The 18,307-nt window shown below is 30.0% G+C and overlaps 1 protein-coding gene across 2 annotated transcripts in view; it reads left to right on the top strand.

Annotated features, from left to right (window-relative positions):
* Positions 1-18,307, top strand: part of LOC113365840 — a 221,454-nt gene extending 203,147 nt beyond the window's left edge. The window contains exon 6 of one of the 2 annotated variants that reach the window (XM_026607384.1): positions 17,575-18,307. In XM_026607384.1, the coding sequence (XP_026463169.1) occupies positions 17,575-18,197 (623 nt within the window). In that variant the 3' untranslated portion in view covers positions 18,198-18,307. The remainder of the gene's footprint in view (positions 1-17,574) is intronic. The other variant, XM_026607385.1, reaches the window with a different exon arrangement.

Below are 18,307 nucleotides of genomic sequence, written 5' to 3'. Positions count from 1 at the left end.
TCAACAATATCAAAGAAAACCCACAACGTCGAATCGTAGAAATACACCTGTTTAACAAAAGCCATCATAAAACATGACGCAAAACAATATCGTATATCTGAGAACCTTTGATGATAAATATAATGAGAGTAATCCAATATCGTCTGTATGAAGACTTTCTCTCGTGAAGAGACAAATTCATTTTGTTCATGTCTAACTCATATGGGATTTTAGGATGGGGATAAGATTTAGATAACAGATCCATTATTAAAATAATATATTGAAGCAATAAATGGAAAATTATATGAAAAAAAATGAATTAAGGTTAAGCACTAGAAATAAAATTCCTTTTAATAAAATCAGACAAAATTACATGTCTCGTCTTTCGCGTAGTAATATGAAATATAATTTGGTACATAATATGAATTTATTTTTAATATCCGTATGGAATATTTACATACAGAAATATATGAATTATTTACTATATTATGAATTCATGTTAAAGTTGAATTCTAACTAACTATTTTAACTAAAAAAACAACAAGTTTTGTATACTTTTTAAGTATTTCACGTGCTGGTACACATTTTGCTAACATATATTTCAAGTCTATACAGAGTTAATTTTTGGTAGCAAAACACAATAAACTGCTCTCATTATAATTTATAGATATTATTTTAAAATTTTTGTTTTGGCATTATACTGTAAGATAAGTGAAACTACGCGATTAATAATATTGATAAACATATCTTTTTCAATTATTAATAATACCGAATTTAATTTTTACTCAATAGCTATTATACTTTTAATTATAAATCAAGTTAATTAATAATGGAAAATAGTTGGTATTAGTATTTTGCCTTGAGGCAAGTTACATGAACTTCCCTATATGTATGATTAACCGACTTAATCAATAAAAATTAAATTAATTTATGAGTGATTAGAGTATGAAAACGAACGAACACGTTAACTCTGAGTATTTGCTAGAAACAAATTTTCAAAAATCAATAATTTTGATAATTGAACCAGTTTCCGTAGGACTTTAATGGTTTAGTATGTTTATTAAAATTAAGTACTCTATTGTTATACCAAGTAAATCGTCTAATTTTATGTTTAACACATGTCAAAAAAATTACTTATTTTCTCAAATTTTGATAAATTTTTAAAATTAAACTATATGTTGTAAGACCGTTATTTCAGTAAGTTCTATAAGACCATGATATATATTGCCAAAAAAAATTCCTTAAAAATCGACTTAATTTAATTAATTACAAGAAAACGGCTCGGTACATAAAACTAATCAGTATCATTCCCAACTAATATCTTTCAAACAGTTTTTGATTTTTCAAAATCGATTCGGTAGTATGAGCTTAAATGTGGACGAAACACTTTTTTTTCAAATAACAAAGAAACGGCTTGGCAAATCGTTGCACAAAACTGACAAACAATAGTCCTCATCGAGATACATCAAATGGCTTTTAATTTTTTGAAATCGGTTCAGGCGTTTTTGAGAAAACATCGATTAAAAGTCTAATTTTGACAAATTCCAAAAAAAATCGAAACCAATTTTTGCAAATTTTGACGAATTTTTAAAGCTAAACGAGTTGTCGTAGGGCCGTAATATTTTAGTATGATCTAGAAGACTATGGTATGTACCGTCAAAAAAATAATAATAAGAATCCTCGAAAAAAAAATTTTTAACACTTTATTACAAAAAAACGGCCCGGCCGATCTCTACCAACAACTCATCAGCACGATTCCCAGTCAATATCTTTCGAACGGTTTCTGAATTTTCAAAATAGATTCTGAACTGCGTTCTAAAACGTGGACGAAAAATTCTTCACTTTTCTGCTATTTACAAAGAAGCGGTTTGGCTGATCATCGCGCAAAATTGATAAACGCTTGTCCTCATCGAGATAAATTATAAATTTTTGTAATCGGTCCAGCCATTTTTGAGGAAACGTCGATTTACGGCAAAAAATCTGTTCACATACACACACACACATACTTTTTCCATATTTGGTCTCATTCGATTCAGAATGACTTGAAACGTCGAGGAAACATAAAATTAGCGAATCGTTTTTTTTTATAAAAACATAAACTTCTCCTTCGGGAAGTTAATAAGTTATTTATTTGACTAATTAATAGTGACCATTGAAGCAAGAAGTTGCAAATAACATATGTATCCGTAATATACAAATATTTTTTATTTGATGTTATAACAATAAACGAAGTTATTTTAGCCAAATTTCTGTCAATACAATGTCCAGCACTGCACGCACGCACGATCCTGATCCCCGTGGGGCTCGGAGTCGTTTTTCTTTGTTTATATTTTCCGCAGAACGGCGCTTTCATAAAGCGGTTAGGAAAACAAAATGGCAGCGCGGTGTATGTTTTAGTGTCCTTTAAAAGTTATCTCTGGCAGATGATGGCCGCGAGCATCTGCGTCTGCTATATTACTCCGACGAAAGTGCTCGGCAGAACCTCTACCGCTCGGCTTCGACCTGGAACAGACGGAGGAGCGGCGGTCTATTTGGAAAAGCCTAAAACCGACTCGTTACGATATGCTTCATATTTTATTTAGCGCGTAAATTTGTTAGCGATACCGATTAGCAAAAGCGTGACAAGAAACATGTCGTTATTACGGCCTGTGTTTGGCCAGCAAACACATTAGCCGAGGTTCCCTTGCCGTTATAAGTTTATCTTCATGCGGGGGAATAAAATAAACTACTTACATAAGACGGTGTTTCATTATGACACTTTTATTTAGTTTTTATTGCGTAAGCTATAATATGAGATGAGATAATGTAATATATTAAGATCTGAAATAAAAAGGAATGAAAACGTTAGATGATAGTTTATTTTATGGATAATGAAATTATTACGACACACGTTGTTGAATTATTAGTTTGTCATTTATGGATTGTAGATTAAGGATCCGACGGATTTTTGTTATGAAAACATGTTTTTGAACAACGAACAGAACTTATGACCAGCTTGTATAAATTAATAATGTTTTACTCGCATGTGGGTAAGAATAATTCATATAATTCATTATCACCGTAAATGATATTTTTCTCTTTACATTATATCATGAAGACGAATGTGATTCAATTAAACATATCATTGGTTTTTAAAGATGGCAACCCAAACATTTGTCCCATCTCTATGTGACCAATTTGTTTAGTACAATATCCGTAGTGATTATTAATGAACCGAGTTGAAGCTATTTTAACTCAGACACATATTTTCTATCTATATTTCCAAGTGAAAGTCCATGTCATTATACTGCTTGACTTAAGGCTAATTGAAGCGGGATCAAACCCGGGACCTCTGATTCAGGTCCAGTAGTTATGAAACGTTAGTTCAAAAGTAACAATTTAATTATATTTAATCTAGAATGCTTTTATAAAAAAATATTTTTATTATGCCGATGTATTACACGTGCAGATAGTGCAACTTATCTTTAAAAAAGTATCAGAATCATACTAACAAGTAAGTTAACTTGTTTAAAAGAAATATTTGGACTTAAATAGTCAACAATTTATTGTCTATCTCATTTAACAAAAGCAGGAATTTTAATAGATATATTCAACTGCATATGTTTTTTTATTCATTTTTACCTTACAATCTGTCTTATAATTAAGACATTTAGTAATTAATCTGAGACTTAATAAAGGTGTAATATTTTTAAAGATCCACCCATTGGTACGTTTTCTAATTTATAAAAATTAACTGCATATGCATGGCTTAAAATATGAAATAAACATAACGGTATTTTCACAAAACTTTAACTAATTTGATGCAAATGGAGAGTAACGGCCAATTTAACCAGTTAACTGTTACAAAATAACTGATCATAGTTGACACTTAAGACTTAAGTATTTAGACATAATGTATTCTGGAAATAGCGTCTTATAACGAAAATGTTTCTTCATAGAAGAATCTACTATATTTTAAAATGCAAAATAATATGTATTTATATTGTTCAAGATTTTTTTTATATTTTATGCTATTTTTTATTGCAATAAACAGTTTAATCACGCATCTTTTAGAGAAAAAAACAAAATTAAATGCATTCACAATCGATTCTTCTCTATGATTGTTTTTAAAAAATCTTTATACTTTACTAGAATATTTTTAATGCAATAAAAATAAAAAATGTACGATGGAATAATGAGTTTTCATAGTTGTATTTGTTACAAAAGATTTCGATTTAAAAATATAGACAGCAGCTTTAGTTATTGATTAATATTATTACTTCAGTAATGATATTAATTTGTTCTGCTACATATTGCTTCTTTCAACTCCAAGAAATGTAGTTTTCAATATTCATTCAACACGTGTGTATTTTTAATATAATCATACCAGTATACAGGTATATATACTATATATAATATATATAGTACTATATATACTACATATACTATATATACTACTTTTCGAATTCAAGACTGAAATATCAAAACTAGAACTAAAATTTTTGCCAATTAAAGATCATGGCTTTTATATATTTATTACTGTAAATATTCAATTAATTTCATTTTGTATTCATATAAAAAAATGAAGAGTTTTAATTTAAAAATCTAAACTGCAGTTACTCAAGTAATATTATTACTTGAGTAATGAGTAATAATCAATTAGGTAATTTGTTCTGCTACATGTTTATTTATTTCAAACCAAGAAACTCCTTAGTTCAACTTATGTATTGTATTTTCTATTCAATCATGCCAAGCCTAAGTTTTAAAACCAAGACTGAAATATCAAAACCAACGTAATTAATGTGAAGGATAACTGAACTATCCATTGATAGCTTCTTTTATTATACATTTATTACTGTGAATATTTAATTAATTACATGTTGTATTTATAACAAGAGATTTTAATTGAAAAATCTAGACTGCAGCTTCAATTATTGCTAATCGATCGATTAATACTATTACTTGATTAATGAGTAATAATTAATTAGGTAATTTGTTCTGCTGCATATTCACTTCGTTCGAACCAAGAAACTCATTGGCATGTTGAACATCAACACATGTGTATTTTCAATTCAATCATGGCAGTATCTTCAAAGTTTGAAAACCAAGACTAAAATATCGAAATAAACGTAATTAATACAAGGTACATTGAGTTAAAAATTTTGCATATTAAAGAAGATAGCCCCATGAAGGATAACTAAACTGTCTATCATTGATAGTTCTTTCTATTGATACTGTGAATATTAAATTAATTTCATGTTGTATTTATAACAAGAAAATTATTTTAAAAATCTACAATGCACCTTCAATTATTGCTAATCGATCGATTAATATTATTACTTAAGTGATGAGTGATTTTTAATTATGTATTTTGTTCTGCTACATATATACTTTTTGCAACCAAGAAACTCCTTGGCATGTTCAAAATCAACACATGTGTATTTTCCATTCAATCATGTCAGTACCTTATAAGTTTGAAAACCGAGACTAAAATATCAAAACCAACGTAATTTCAAATTGATATCATAAATAAACGTTCCTCTATCCATCCTCCGGTTTTACGATTTATAGAACCTTTTCACTGTTGATATTATTTTATATTCCGAAGCCAAGATATCGCTTCGTTAAATTTTGATAAAGCAAAAAATCAATCTCGAACAGTTCATATTAAAACATTGAACGAACGTATCTGAAACGTTTTTAATATTCGTTCATCTCATTTTATGATTCGCCTATCGACCTGTTTCTCCGACATGGCCCCGATGTTTTTCGTTCGACGGGAGAAGTCAAACACACAAATGAAATTTGATGCGAACGTTATTGATAGCCGACGGCTGCAAAATATACTGAACAATGCAAAAAAATAATACCTATATGTCGCGACAGGATCATTCTATGCCTAAAGTTAACCTGGATGATATGTTTAATTGAATCACATTCGTCTTCGTGATATATTGTAATGGAAAATAATATCGCGGTCTGGTGGAAGGGAGATAAATATCATTTGCGGTGATGTTGCTTTATATGTATTATTCTTACTCACATGCGAGTAAAATATTATTTATCCATATATATATATATTATATTTATATATATATATATATATATATATATACTAGCTGACCCGGCATACGTCACAAAAATATTTCTGTATTTAGTATAAAAAATAACTAACTGATGGTGAATACAGAAGTATGTGCTATATAAGTTGACAATATACTTAAGTATTTATACGTAATGTATTCTGGGAATCAAAATAGTATATTATAGAGTTAGTAGTAATGTTTCTATATAAGTCATTCCACTATATTAGAATGCAAAATAATGTATATTCATAATGTTTAAGGTTTTTTATATTTTATGCTAGTTTTTATTGCAATGAACATTTTATTCACATGTCTTTTTAAGGTAATGCAATAAGCGAAAGAGACAGCTAATACAAATTAAGTAGATGGTTTACCCACTGCAAGGCATGCCTCATATAAATATTCTCGTGACATATTAATAGCTATTACAAATGCCAGCCAAATCTCGAACTTATTTTGTTTACATATATTATTACCGCGCTTTTCATTAATACATTAATTATTGAGTAACAAAGAAAAATCTGAACATTCATTTTTGAATTCTATTGTGGAATGTCTAGCAAATCAAAATTTCAAAAACTTTATTCCAAGTAAATGTTGGAAGGTTTACTTCTTTGCCATAGATTTGTAGCCTAGTCACCTCTCATAAACTATTGTATCTTCAGATAAGATTTTTGCTCCTTCTGCAACTCTCTGTACTGTGTTAACACATAGTGAAATATTCATATAATAAGATTATCTATATCAGTTTATGCAGAACTGATCGATAATTTCACAAATCTAGTTTTATCGATGATAACCTTTGCGTCACCAATGTGTAAAAATTGTACTTAAAATGTAGAGCGAATTTATTTAAAATTTTCAATAAGGTCAGAAAATTCTTGATCACAACTCAATGAAAGACGTTCATAAAAAAGAACTATATAAAAAATAATTGGACTGGTAAAATGACTATTATAAAATAGGGATTTGTTGTAAGACAGTTTTCAATTTCGCACCAAAAGAATTAAAATAAAGAAAAATGATCCTAGATAAAAATAAATTGTTTTTTTTAAGTGAAATTTAAGCTTCTTTATAAACTCAAACATTCATTTACTGCCAGCGATTACTAATATGACTATTATGAAATAGTGGTTTGTGTTAAGAGGGTGATAATCAAGGACCGCATTTTTATTACGAATTACAGAGAAAAAAAATAAAAATATATAGTAAACTAGCTGTAAGTGGAATTCTGTCTTAAGGCAATTAAGGCATCGTGCCTTAAGGCAAATTGCTGGAACTTCCCGTACCAAAAATTATTATTTTTTTAAAAACAATTAACATTTTTGAAAAAAAATTACTTTGAAAGAATAAGATTTTTGAGAAACTATAAATTGGACAAAAAATAACTTTTCTTTGAAAAAAAAAATTTTTTTTTAAAAAAACATTTTTTTTTTTGAAAAAAATTTTTTTTTCTGTATTTTGACATATTGTAGAAGATCTGAAATTTTTTTGAAAGCAATCGTACTGCTTTAACTGCATAGGGACAAAATATAAAGCGCGTAAGCGCCGCGTCGCTGTCTAACGCATAAGCATTTGTACGGAACCCATAGAAATGTTAACAAAATGTATACTTATTGTTAAAATCTCTATAAAATATCTGATAATTTGATGTGCATATGTCTAATGATCATTTTTGACCGCCAAATGGCTCATTTTTTTACTTTTTCCTCCATATCTCCGAAACCGCTAGACCTACCTTCATGAAAATTTTATCGATTCTTCACCTTGTCAATACAAGTGAAATGTTTTTTGAATTATTCAAATCGGACGCTCCGTTCTCTTAAAAACTGAGTTACCGTTTTCGGAACTTTTTGCCCCGTATCTTCGGAACGGCTAGACCTGCCTTCGCCAAAAACTAATCAGCACGTCTCCTTATCAATACGAATCGAATGTTTTTTGAATTATTCAAATCGGTTGATCCGTGTTCCCGAAATCGTCGACGAAAATTTGTATCCGCACATACATACACACACGCACATACATACATACATACATACATACATACATACATACATACACACACACACACACACACACACACACACACATACATCCATTTTTTCTAAGGTATGCCAAAATGTTCAGAAACCTTTGAAACGTAAAGATATATAAAAATTTTCATTTTCGATTTTTTTGCGATTACTATAACTTGCCCTACGGGAAGTTAAAAAATATGTTTATGAGCGTCCAATATTTGCCATTAGGGATTAATTATTAGATATTATAATACATGTTGTCCGATTCTCAATCAAACTGAACGTGATTTTAAAACTTTATAAAGATAAGTCAAGCCGTTTTGCAGGAGTATTGTTACATCCTCATGTAAGATCTTCATCATTGGGACATTTGTATAATGTTTTGCAAAATATATCTATTCTTCAAGTAATTTTTACATTATGAAAAAACCAACTAATTTTGAATGGATGTTAAATTTTAAAATTTGTAAATGTAATATTCTCATTACTTGTATATTTGATAGTATATTTACGCTTATATATTTCACGCACTTCCTTCATGACACCCTACAAATCATCAAAATATACCTCGTACAAAACGTATATACATATATGTATATATATATATATATATATATATATATATATACAAAAGTGCTACGTTTTTTAATCAAATTCTTATTGAAAAATCTTCCGAGCACAGAATTTCTCAGAAAGAGGATTATAGAGACATTGAAAGCTTTTGACGCTCCAGTATTTTCGCTATATAACAAATTCATTGAATTGGTTTTCAAAGGTTAAAATGTTTTTAAAACAGTTTCTTGATCTGATTGCATCAAACGTTCACTACGCATTAAAAGTATATGAACCCAGATGGTAATATTAGTGTATTTTAAAGACGTTGAATTTAGTTTACCCATGATTTTCAAACATAGATATTTGCTATCTTTCTGTATTTCGATATTATTCGTAAAAGGGCTTCTATGAATTTTGTTTACCAATTATTCACACTTTAAAAGTGAAGATTTTAACTATCATAATTAATTAATGGTTTCCATATAGTTATACAGCTTTAGTAAATTCAATTTTGGAGGAGCATTGTCAAAGCTTCAATTAATAAAGGATAAATAAAATAGTTATAGATGGCAAAGATTTTATATAAATCAAATATAACATAATTATAATATTGTTTTTTAACATTTTAATTTAAAGCTTTATAGACACTATATAATAAAAATGTAAGCGCTAAATAATATAATTGCAGTGAAACAACTATGTAACTTCTAAAAGATTGATAACCTTGTACATAATGTTAATGAGATTCATAAATTGTTTTTATCAAAGCGATACAGCAAAAAATAATTCTCTGCTAATAAATAAAGGTGTACGGACTGACTAAGAAGACAAAATATTTAAATTATGATATTGCATTTATCTGAATTGAAAACGGCTTTCGGAAAATAGTCGTCATATTGTACGAATGAAGCTGAATATTTGTTTTTTGTAAAAGAGATACAGAGAAAAAATACTTTTGGCAAATATACGGATTAACAGGTGGACGGATAAGTGCACAGACTGGCACAGATCAACAATTCGACAAGCTGATAGACATGATTTGACGTTTAGTCGAATAGGTCAATAGTGGGTCTGCAGAGAACCTATAAATTAGGATAGATAATAAATGAATAGACAAAAAGTGTATGAATAAAAAGATGGATGGTCAAAAGCTTAACCGCATATTCGAGAAGATGTATTTAAATTCTGATGAATATATAGACAAACAATAAGCAAACAAAGTGTGTACCTATTTCCAAAAAAGTTTATTCATTCTGAATGTAAAATTTTCCGTTCATCCTTAACAAATAAATGACATCATACTTGCGATATTGTAAATATTCTAGAATAATCGAAATAATAAAAGGGTATTAATTATGCAACTTTTCTCGCTTTGGAAATTATGCACCTAATTTTTTGAAAATCCGTCGACCTACTGGGCATAGTTTTAGGTAATGCGCTCGTTTGTTAAGGTTTAAGAACGAAGTAATAAATTTTTTTCAAAATTTTACTGCTCTTTATACATGAAAATTAAGTTTACTACAATTTATATGTACACTCATTTTAAATTTTCTGGTTTAACGTAATCTAATCTTCTATAAATGTTTTGTGTTAGCACACATAACAAAGCTAAATCCAAGATATAGAGAATACTAAGTCCTGATATTATTTAAAAAAATAGTATTTTGCATAAATGTTATATGATGAAATGTGGTCCTTTGAAATGATTTTTGATACTATGTTAAGATAATGGTTGTATATATACATATATATTCCTCCTTGTTTTATATGGCCTTGCATTAAAATATAAGCTTATATATTTTGTTTGGCTTATACAGTTATTACAAATATAACATTAGTAAGAATTTTCAAAGTTATTTATTGATAAAAATAATACAGACACAATATTCTTGTTACGCGATAAATAAAGATTCTTGACTACACAATAAATTGTTATAAAATCAATAACATATGCAGAACAACTAAATAATCTTTCATTTTCATAGATAAAATCCGTTAAACAATTGTGTGCAATACTTACAATATTTCCTGCATCACCCACCTAGTCCGAGAAGTGTTTCCCAAACTATATTAATTCAACATGCCCATCATCAATCTTTTATGATAATTCCAATCAAACACTTCAAATCCATAGGTGTGCATTTCCACAGTGAACTAACATGGCCCTAACAAAAATTCATAAATAATATTAGTGAAAAACTAGAGCTAGAACTAGAAGCACTATAGGGGGGCGGGGGGGTCATTTATTTGCTTATTTTGGGTAAGAAATTTGCTTACTTTTGCTGACAAAGGGGAGGCGGGAGGTAAATAATTGTAATAAATCTGCTTACGTAATACTTGAACGATCCCTTACCATTAGTGGAGGACTATCTCTACAAGAAGCTCAATCGCATCTTAATCATCTTAAACAGCTTCATTGCTTTAGAAAAAAAATTCTATAGATTAATCTTAAAGAATAGCAATTCATACAAATGTCAGTTAATTATGAATCAGGAATTACTATAAATTAATCAATAGAACGATTTAATTTAAATTAAGTTCATACATTTATGGACATGTGTATTTAATTAAAATTACTCATAGGTAGATAATTCTAATGGTGATTTATGAAAAAATGAAAAAAAAATAGATTAATTCCAAGTCGCTGTTTTGCATATAATCATATTACTTAAGTTATTGGAATGTATTGGAACTGACAAAACACTACATAAGTGTAATAATAATAACTTTCTCACCGAAAAAATATAGCTCGTAAAAAGCGACATAACCGTGCCAAGGCTTCCGTTTACTGTCATATATATTACACGCTTCCAGTGGAAACTTATCTGCGTGTCGCTGGCAATACATCTTGGAGACAACACTCAACTGTGCTGAGTTAGTTGAGGTACTACGTCATCAGTACCTCTTCTGTTATCTAGGCTTTTGAGAAATGAATACTAATCAAGAGTTCTCTCTCAATGCTGCAGAATCCATGCACAGAAGTATATTTGCACTAGCCGCCGACAGCCACGCTGATCAGATTATGTCAGACGGAAAAATTGCAGATCTCTTTTGTGAGATCCGGTTTGATTACTAACTTGTTATATAAGCAGCGTTTCAGAGGAGTAGTCGGAAAGAAAGGAAGTCGCTATGAACAGTTTATCAATATGCTGAAAAATTGTGGGACGGAAATTCGAATAAAATCCCGAGATGGATTTATATGATATAGCTATATGATACGATACATTTACCGGTAATTCCGGTTTTTATCTATTAATTTGTACATTTTAAAATTTATTTAACATAATTCATAAATGTATACAAATAAGGTGACCATATTTTTTCAAGTAAAAACCCGAACTGTAATTTTTAACTTTCCGTAGGTTAAGTTATTGTAATAGAAATTGAAAATTTTTACATTTCTTCACGTTTTAAAGGTTTCTGAACATTTTGGCATACCGCAGGAAAGATGGATGTGTATGTGTGGATACAATTTTTCGTTCACGTTTTCGCGCGCACGGATCAACCGATTTGAATGGTTCAAAAAACATTCGATTTCTATTGATAGGGAGATATGCTGATTAGTTTTTGGTAAAGGCAGTCCAGCGGTTTCGGAGATACATGGCTAAAGATGCAAAAAATGGCAGTTTTTGAGAGAACTAAGCGTCCGATTTGAATGATCCAAAAAACTTTCTGCTTGTTTTACTAAAATAATTGCTTTTGGAAACAAAACATTTTTGTTACAATTTTTTATGAAACTGTATTTATTTATTATAATCTATTTGAAAACAGTTAATATTCTTCGAACATTTCGTTACGGTACGGGAAGTTCCAGCAATTTGCCTTGAGACACGATGCTATACACACCACTAGTTAGTTATACTGATAGTCCGGGAGAGAGGAGTGTATGGTGAAAAATTTATTATTTAAAAAAAACAATAACAAATTCTTTTTTAAATGAATAATTTTTTGTAATCAGAACAACTGACTAAGAACTTCAGCTTTTTAAACTTTTCATAAAATTTTGTTTAATTTTCTTCATAATTATTTGAAATAATTAGCTGTTATTCCAGGCAGTCAAAAAATATATTCTTCTTATTTTTTGTTAAATTTCGTAAAATTGAAAATAAAATTCAAAATTATTAATGTGAGAAGCTATTTTATCCAGTCTTGGAAATTTTTTCATTCATAACGTATTGTTTCATATAAGCACACTATTTGTACGTATCATTTTCAGATACTTAATAGTAGTTATAATTATATTATCAAGTAAGAACAAAGATTTAATTTTTATTCTATACTTTTCGAAAACTCGGAACAATCCAGGACAAAAGATCTAAATCCAGGACAAATATTGCTTTTAGAAAAACTCGGAACACATGGTAGAAATCCGGGACTGTCCCGGCCAAACCGGGACTTATGGTCACCTTAATAAAAAGCATTAAAGAAATTAAACGGATGCATATTAAATTATGAATCAGTTTTTTGCACAACGTTTACTTGATTTTCTGATAACCAAGTGTTGATAAAATTTTACGTAAATTATATAAATCTCCTCACTAATGATACTAATAATTACGGGAATGAGAAACTATCTTGGGATAAGAACGTTTTGTTATTTAATTCTTTTAGATAATTAAAGATGATAAAGTACAAAATAATGCCTTATTTTTTTCCTGATATCTTTCAGACCTTGTGGTCATGCCAAAACGGGTATTGTTCCGAAAAAAATTAGAAAAAAATAATTATGTCACGTTGTTTGGAAATTGAGCTTTTAAGTTCAACCCAGAGCTTTGAAGAAACTATGACTATTTTTTGATTATTGTGGTTAACTTTTATTAATTTTGTTCATTTATTTATACTATAACCGTAACCGTGAATAACATTTCTAAGACCACAGTAAAACCATATCACAATTGCTCCAAGTTTTCAAGATTTAATTTTTGTTGAACTATGAATTCAAAATTTTTAAAATCGGTCGACTTAAAAAAATGTACTAAAGTGTGTTGATAAGTTTCATCAAAAGTTGGCGTAATTAATCAGGATTATAAAAGAGTAAAACTATTGATAATTTTATTATTGAAACATTTCGAGTAAAAGTGAAAACAAAAAATTACATGAATTTTTGCTAGTACATTTTATTCACATTCAGTTCAAAAACTTTTTGCAACCTTCATCTGCAACTTGCCTTGAGGAAAATACTACCATAGTACAAAATTCTGTATCGCAAAACCCAATTTTCTCTGTGTTGCTTATGAGTTCATTTTACTAGTCGTAACAAAATATTTTAGGTTAACTTATTTATTCGTTCTTTTATTCAAGCATTTTAAATAAATAATAAATTTATAAAGTAGATATTACAAAACTATGAAAAAAATACAAATTTTTATATGTATGTCTAGTTCCAAACTTTCTAAGCTCATAACTTCACACTTTGGTCAAGCCAAAGGTTACGTTATAGGTCACGAAATGTCAATAATGTATTATTGAAAAGTATTTGACACTTACAAATGGCCCACATGAACTTTATCTAACATCTATCATCACAGAATACATAATAATAATTTTCTCTATATTTAGATCTCCACAAAATAGTTAATTTTATATTGAAACATTTATTAACGTACGTCCATTGTGCTTTTGCGTTATGAGTTCATTGTGTCAGAATTAATCGCGTCTTTAACAAAATATATTTTATGAGAGCAAGCGGTTGGTCTTCCATAAACAATGAAAAACCCACACGCGAAAAATAAATACAAAGATAATAACAATGTTCGGGAGAGAAAATTATCTACCTCATACAGCGAGCTTTGGCTGGTCGATACTGCGACGTTGGAAAAGAGACTGGTGGGCGGGATAAGTACACAATTAAATAATGCAAGAGCTCCTGTTAAATAGAGCACACGGTGTTGCAGCTATTTACATCGATGTTCTTTTCGTGCAGGTAAATTCGATACAAATGTGCTGCATTTCAAAATAAGACACATGAAGATTGAACGATGGTGCAGAGGAAAAATGGTCAAAATGATATTTATGGACAGAATGGCACAGTGGCCTTAGTTAAAAATGGACTAATATCACTATTAACGTTTCCGCAACTGCATAACATGAGGAAATCTATTCAAATCTAAATCAAAATCTACCCAGATGTTGAGCCTCATTGTCACAATCTTGGAGCAGTAATCAGCTCAAACGTGTTTCGCGCTTTGAAAAGTATATTTTGATGGTAGTTTGCTCATGCATCGAAATGACATATGTGTCATTTACCATATGGTACTATTTCGCAAGTGTCGTAAAGTCAAGAAAAAAAGCTTTAAACCTGTCAAAGGTGATTAGCTTTTAACTTCTAATCCAAGTATGCAAAATAGACCAAGACATCATCCGGTAAAAAGAACAGAATTGTATAAATAATATTAGCAATATATTAATATATATTTTTAAAGCATTGTTATTTTTTACATCTTACTTAACTTCCCTATTAACAAATTTTCTGCTTTCGCTGAGGTGAAAATTTGTGTTTTGTTCACGTTTTCGCAAAAAAATCCTGAATCGACTAGAGAAATTTAAAAACCCTTTGTAATATATTGGTAGTATTTTGTAATGATTAGTTTTTGGTAAAGATCAGCTGGGTCTTTTCTTTGTCGTTGAATTTGTTTATGATTTCAATGAAACTTTGTATGATTTTGATATAACTTTGTATGATTTTGATGAGGTACATACTCGTATTTTGATGAGGTACATAATCCCGATTTTTCTGAATCCTTGCTTTATAATTATCAGATAGGTGAAAATAAGTATTTCGTACACTTTTTGCAAAAAATCCTGAACAGACTAGGGAAATTTCAAAACTGTTCGGAAGACATCGGTAGTAATACGCGATTATTAGTTTCTGGTATAGATCGGCGGAGCCTTTTCTTTGTTGTTGAAATTTTTTTTAAATTTTGATAAGGTTCATACTAATCAAGATTTAAAATTGAAAAATTAAGAATTTAGATTCAACATTTTGTTGTCATTCTTTGGTAAGTTGCTAAATTTGATTTTTTATTCTTTAATTTGTTTATATTTTCAACAAATGGATGAAGAAATTAGTGGTTAGTTTCTTTATTGTATCAACGCCAATTGGTTAGTTCTTATTGAACATAATCATATCAATATATATTTCTATATATTTTTTAGGATACTTCCATAGACAAATTTAATTTGCATAGGTATAATGACATAATTGCATTACGCACTGCAACTGCAATTAAGAACTCAATTATTATCATCTGATACTTAATAATAATTTTATTTGCCTCGTTATAAACATCGACAAGATATAGGTCGGCAAAATCTTCTTAAATCTTAGTTATCTAAATTTTCTGAGTTTATAACGAGTATAAAACCACCAATTTGAATCTACGTCAGATAATATAATCAAAATAGAGTTAGTTGTACACCCAAACTCTATCTGTATAGGCGAAATAAATATTTCGTTTCTGTTTTTTTGTTTGCGAAAGAGGGAGTTGTGATCGACGTGGAACATCAAGATAAGATATTTTGTTGTTCTGTCGAGAATCTAGTAAACTCACTCAACTCAATCGTTTTTTGGGCGGGCCTCGCAGACTTCATCCTTCTGGCCTTCGAGCGTCGTTGGCCGATGCCTATCTTTTCGATTTATCGCCGCTTCCTGATTTAGCGGCGGAAAAATACGCGCAAAAAACTGTTTTCCGGATCAATTCAAATGAGTCCCGTGCTAGACTTTCCTAACTAAATGGTTAAAAATACATTTCGAGTGGTTTTAGCAGTTTTGCGAACTACCTGATTGGTAAATAGTGGCTTTAGAATTATTGACTATGTTTGGAAGATATTGAGACTAAGCTCCCAGAAGGGTGTCCCAGAAACCAACGCCTAAAAAGAGTAGTATTGATCGTAACTATCGTGAAAATTGATCAATTCATTTACTGAATATTATAAGCTTTTAAGTTAAATTTGGAGATTTTGTGAAACTGTGACTCCTTTTGAAGTAATTGTGGTTAATTTGTACTAATTTTAATAAAAAAATAAAAAAAAATAAAAAAATATGCACGAAAGCGTCTAATGTATTTAGTTTCTGCTCTTGTTTCCGTTTCCATTTGAACAGATTGCAAGTAAAATGCACTTTCCAAAATTAATTTATTTTTAGGTTTTTATTTTTTTACTCTACTTTTTTAATATAAACTTATACTGTATTTTATTAGTTACAATACTGATTAAATACGCAAACTTTTATTGATAGTTGACAACAAACATTAATACAATTTTTAAAGATGGGCCTCTGAAAGCCTCACCCATTTTGAAAATAATAAATTCATAGTTTTATCGTGGTCCTAGAAATATTATGTATGGTTACGGATCCAAAGTATAAATGTACAAAATTAGTAAGAAATAATCACAATAATCGAAAAATGGTCACAATTTCACTAAAAGTCTTAGGTTGGACTTGAAAGGTCATAATTTTCAAACTATATGGAATAAGTTTTCTTTCTAAATTTTTCCATGATATGATGATGAGTTCTGGAACACCCTGTATATTGCAAGATAGCAATTATTGTCTATTGATTCATTTTGCATGGTATATTTAATAAATACGCACGCTATGAATATTATTCATCATCCATCATTAGATAAAATATCACCTTTCACATTTTTATGTTTAAATATAATTCGTTGTGAATTGGGGATTGCAATGTATATTCAAATATTTTATTTATTCAAAAAAAGTTGTTTATATCAGCATTTTGAATGAAAATAAAATAATAAAACTTATTAAGAACGCTATAGTTCAAATAATAATGTAATACACCAAATTATTCATTGCACAAATTTGTGAAGCTTCTCTTTGCAACAATTCCCAAGTTTAGAATATCTCTGGAATAGTTGCACAGAGCACATAATCTATTCGAAACCCCAATTCGAAACATTTGCTGTGATTGACACTATGCTGTAACTTTGACCAGGCGCATCGGGTTCGGTTTCCAGGGGAGTATCCGGCGGCCATGCAGCGAGGGGGTCAGCCTCACCGCGAGCTCTCCCCGCGTCTACGTTTGCTGCTACTCTGCACGCTCTGCCTGCTGTCGTGTTGGGCATAGCCGCGTTAATGGACAACGGCCCATTTGCGCGTCTGCTGCACGCCGGCAGCGAGCAGGCAGCAACGCCGATTTTGACGCTCACGCGCTGGTTGAGGTCAGCAGTCGTAGCCGTCATATGTCTAGAGGTCTGCGCCGTGCTCCGGAATCTCCGAGGACTCATCGTCAGCAAGTTCCTCTGCCCGATATTACTAAGCGTCTTCGTCGTCTTTGCATGCTCCTCTTTTGTAGGTAAAATTTATATAATCGCGATATCATGCTGGGTGGCGCAGTATATTATACTGGCTTTATGGAGGTTAATAACACAAGTAAGTACAAAATCAAACTTTGCGCTCTGTCCTCTGGAACTTCCAGAACCGCGGCACGAACATTCGTTCAAATTATTTTCATTTATCACATCTAACAATCTATTGATTGCTTTGATAAGGAGAATTGTTTCAACGAGTTACTCAATATTTTCGAGAAAACCGTTAAGGCAAGCAGAAATGAGGTGATAATGCATTCGCATAAATTGTACGTAATACTGTATTTCCGATTGTAGTCCATTAGGTAACAAACGAAACGAGAATGTAAGGATGGTATTCAATTGGTGATATTTAATAGA

The sequence above is a fragment of the Ctenocephalides felis genome, unplaced genomic scaffold (genome assembly GCF_003426905.1).
Source record: "Ctenocephalides felis isolate EL2017-DRISC unplaced genomic scaffold, ASM342690v1 CF-g0.4_SCAFFOLD_01170, whole genome shotgun sequence".
Lineage (NCBI taxonomy): Eukaryota > Metazoa > Arthropoda > Insecta > Siphonaptera > Pulicidae > Ctenocephalides > Ctenocephalides felis.
The sequence above is the reverse complement of the archived record's forward strand: the minus strand, read 5'-3'. Positions and strand labels throughout refer to the sequence as shown.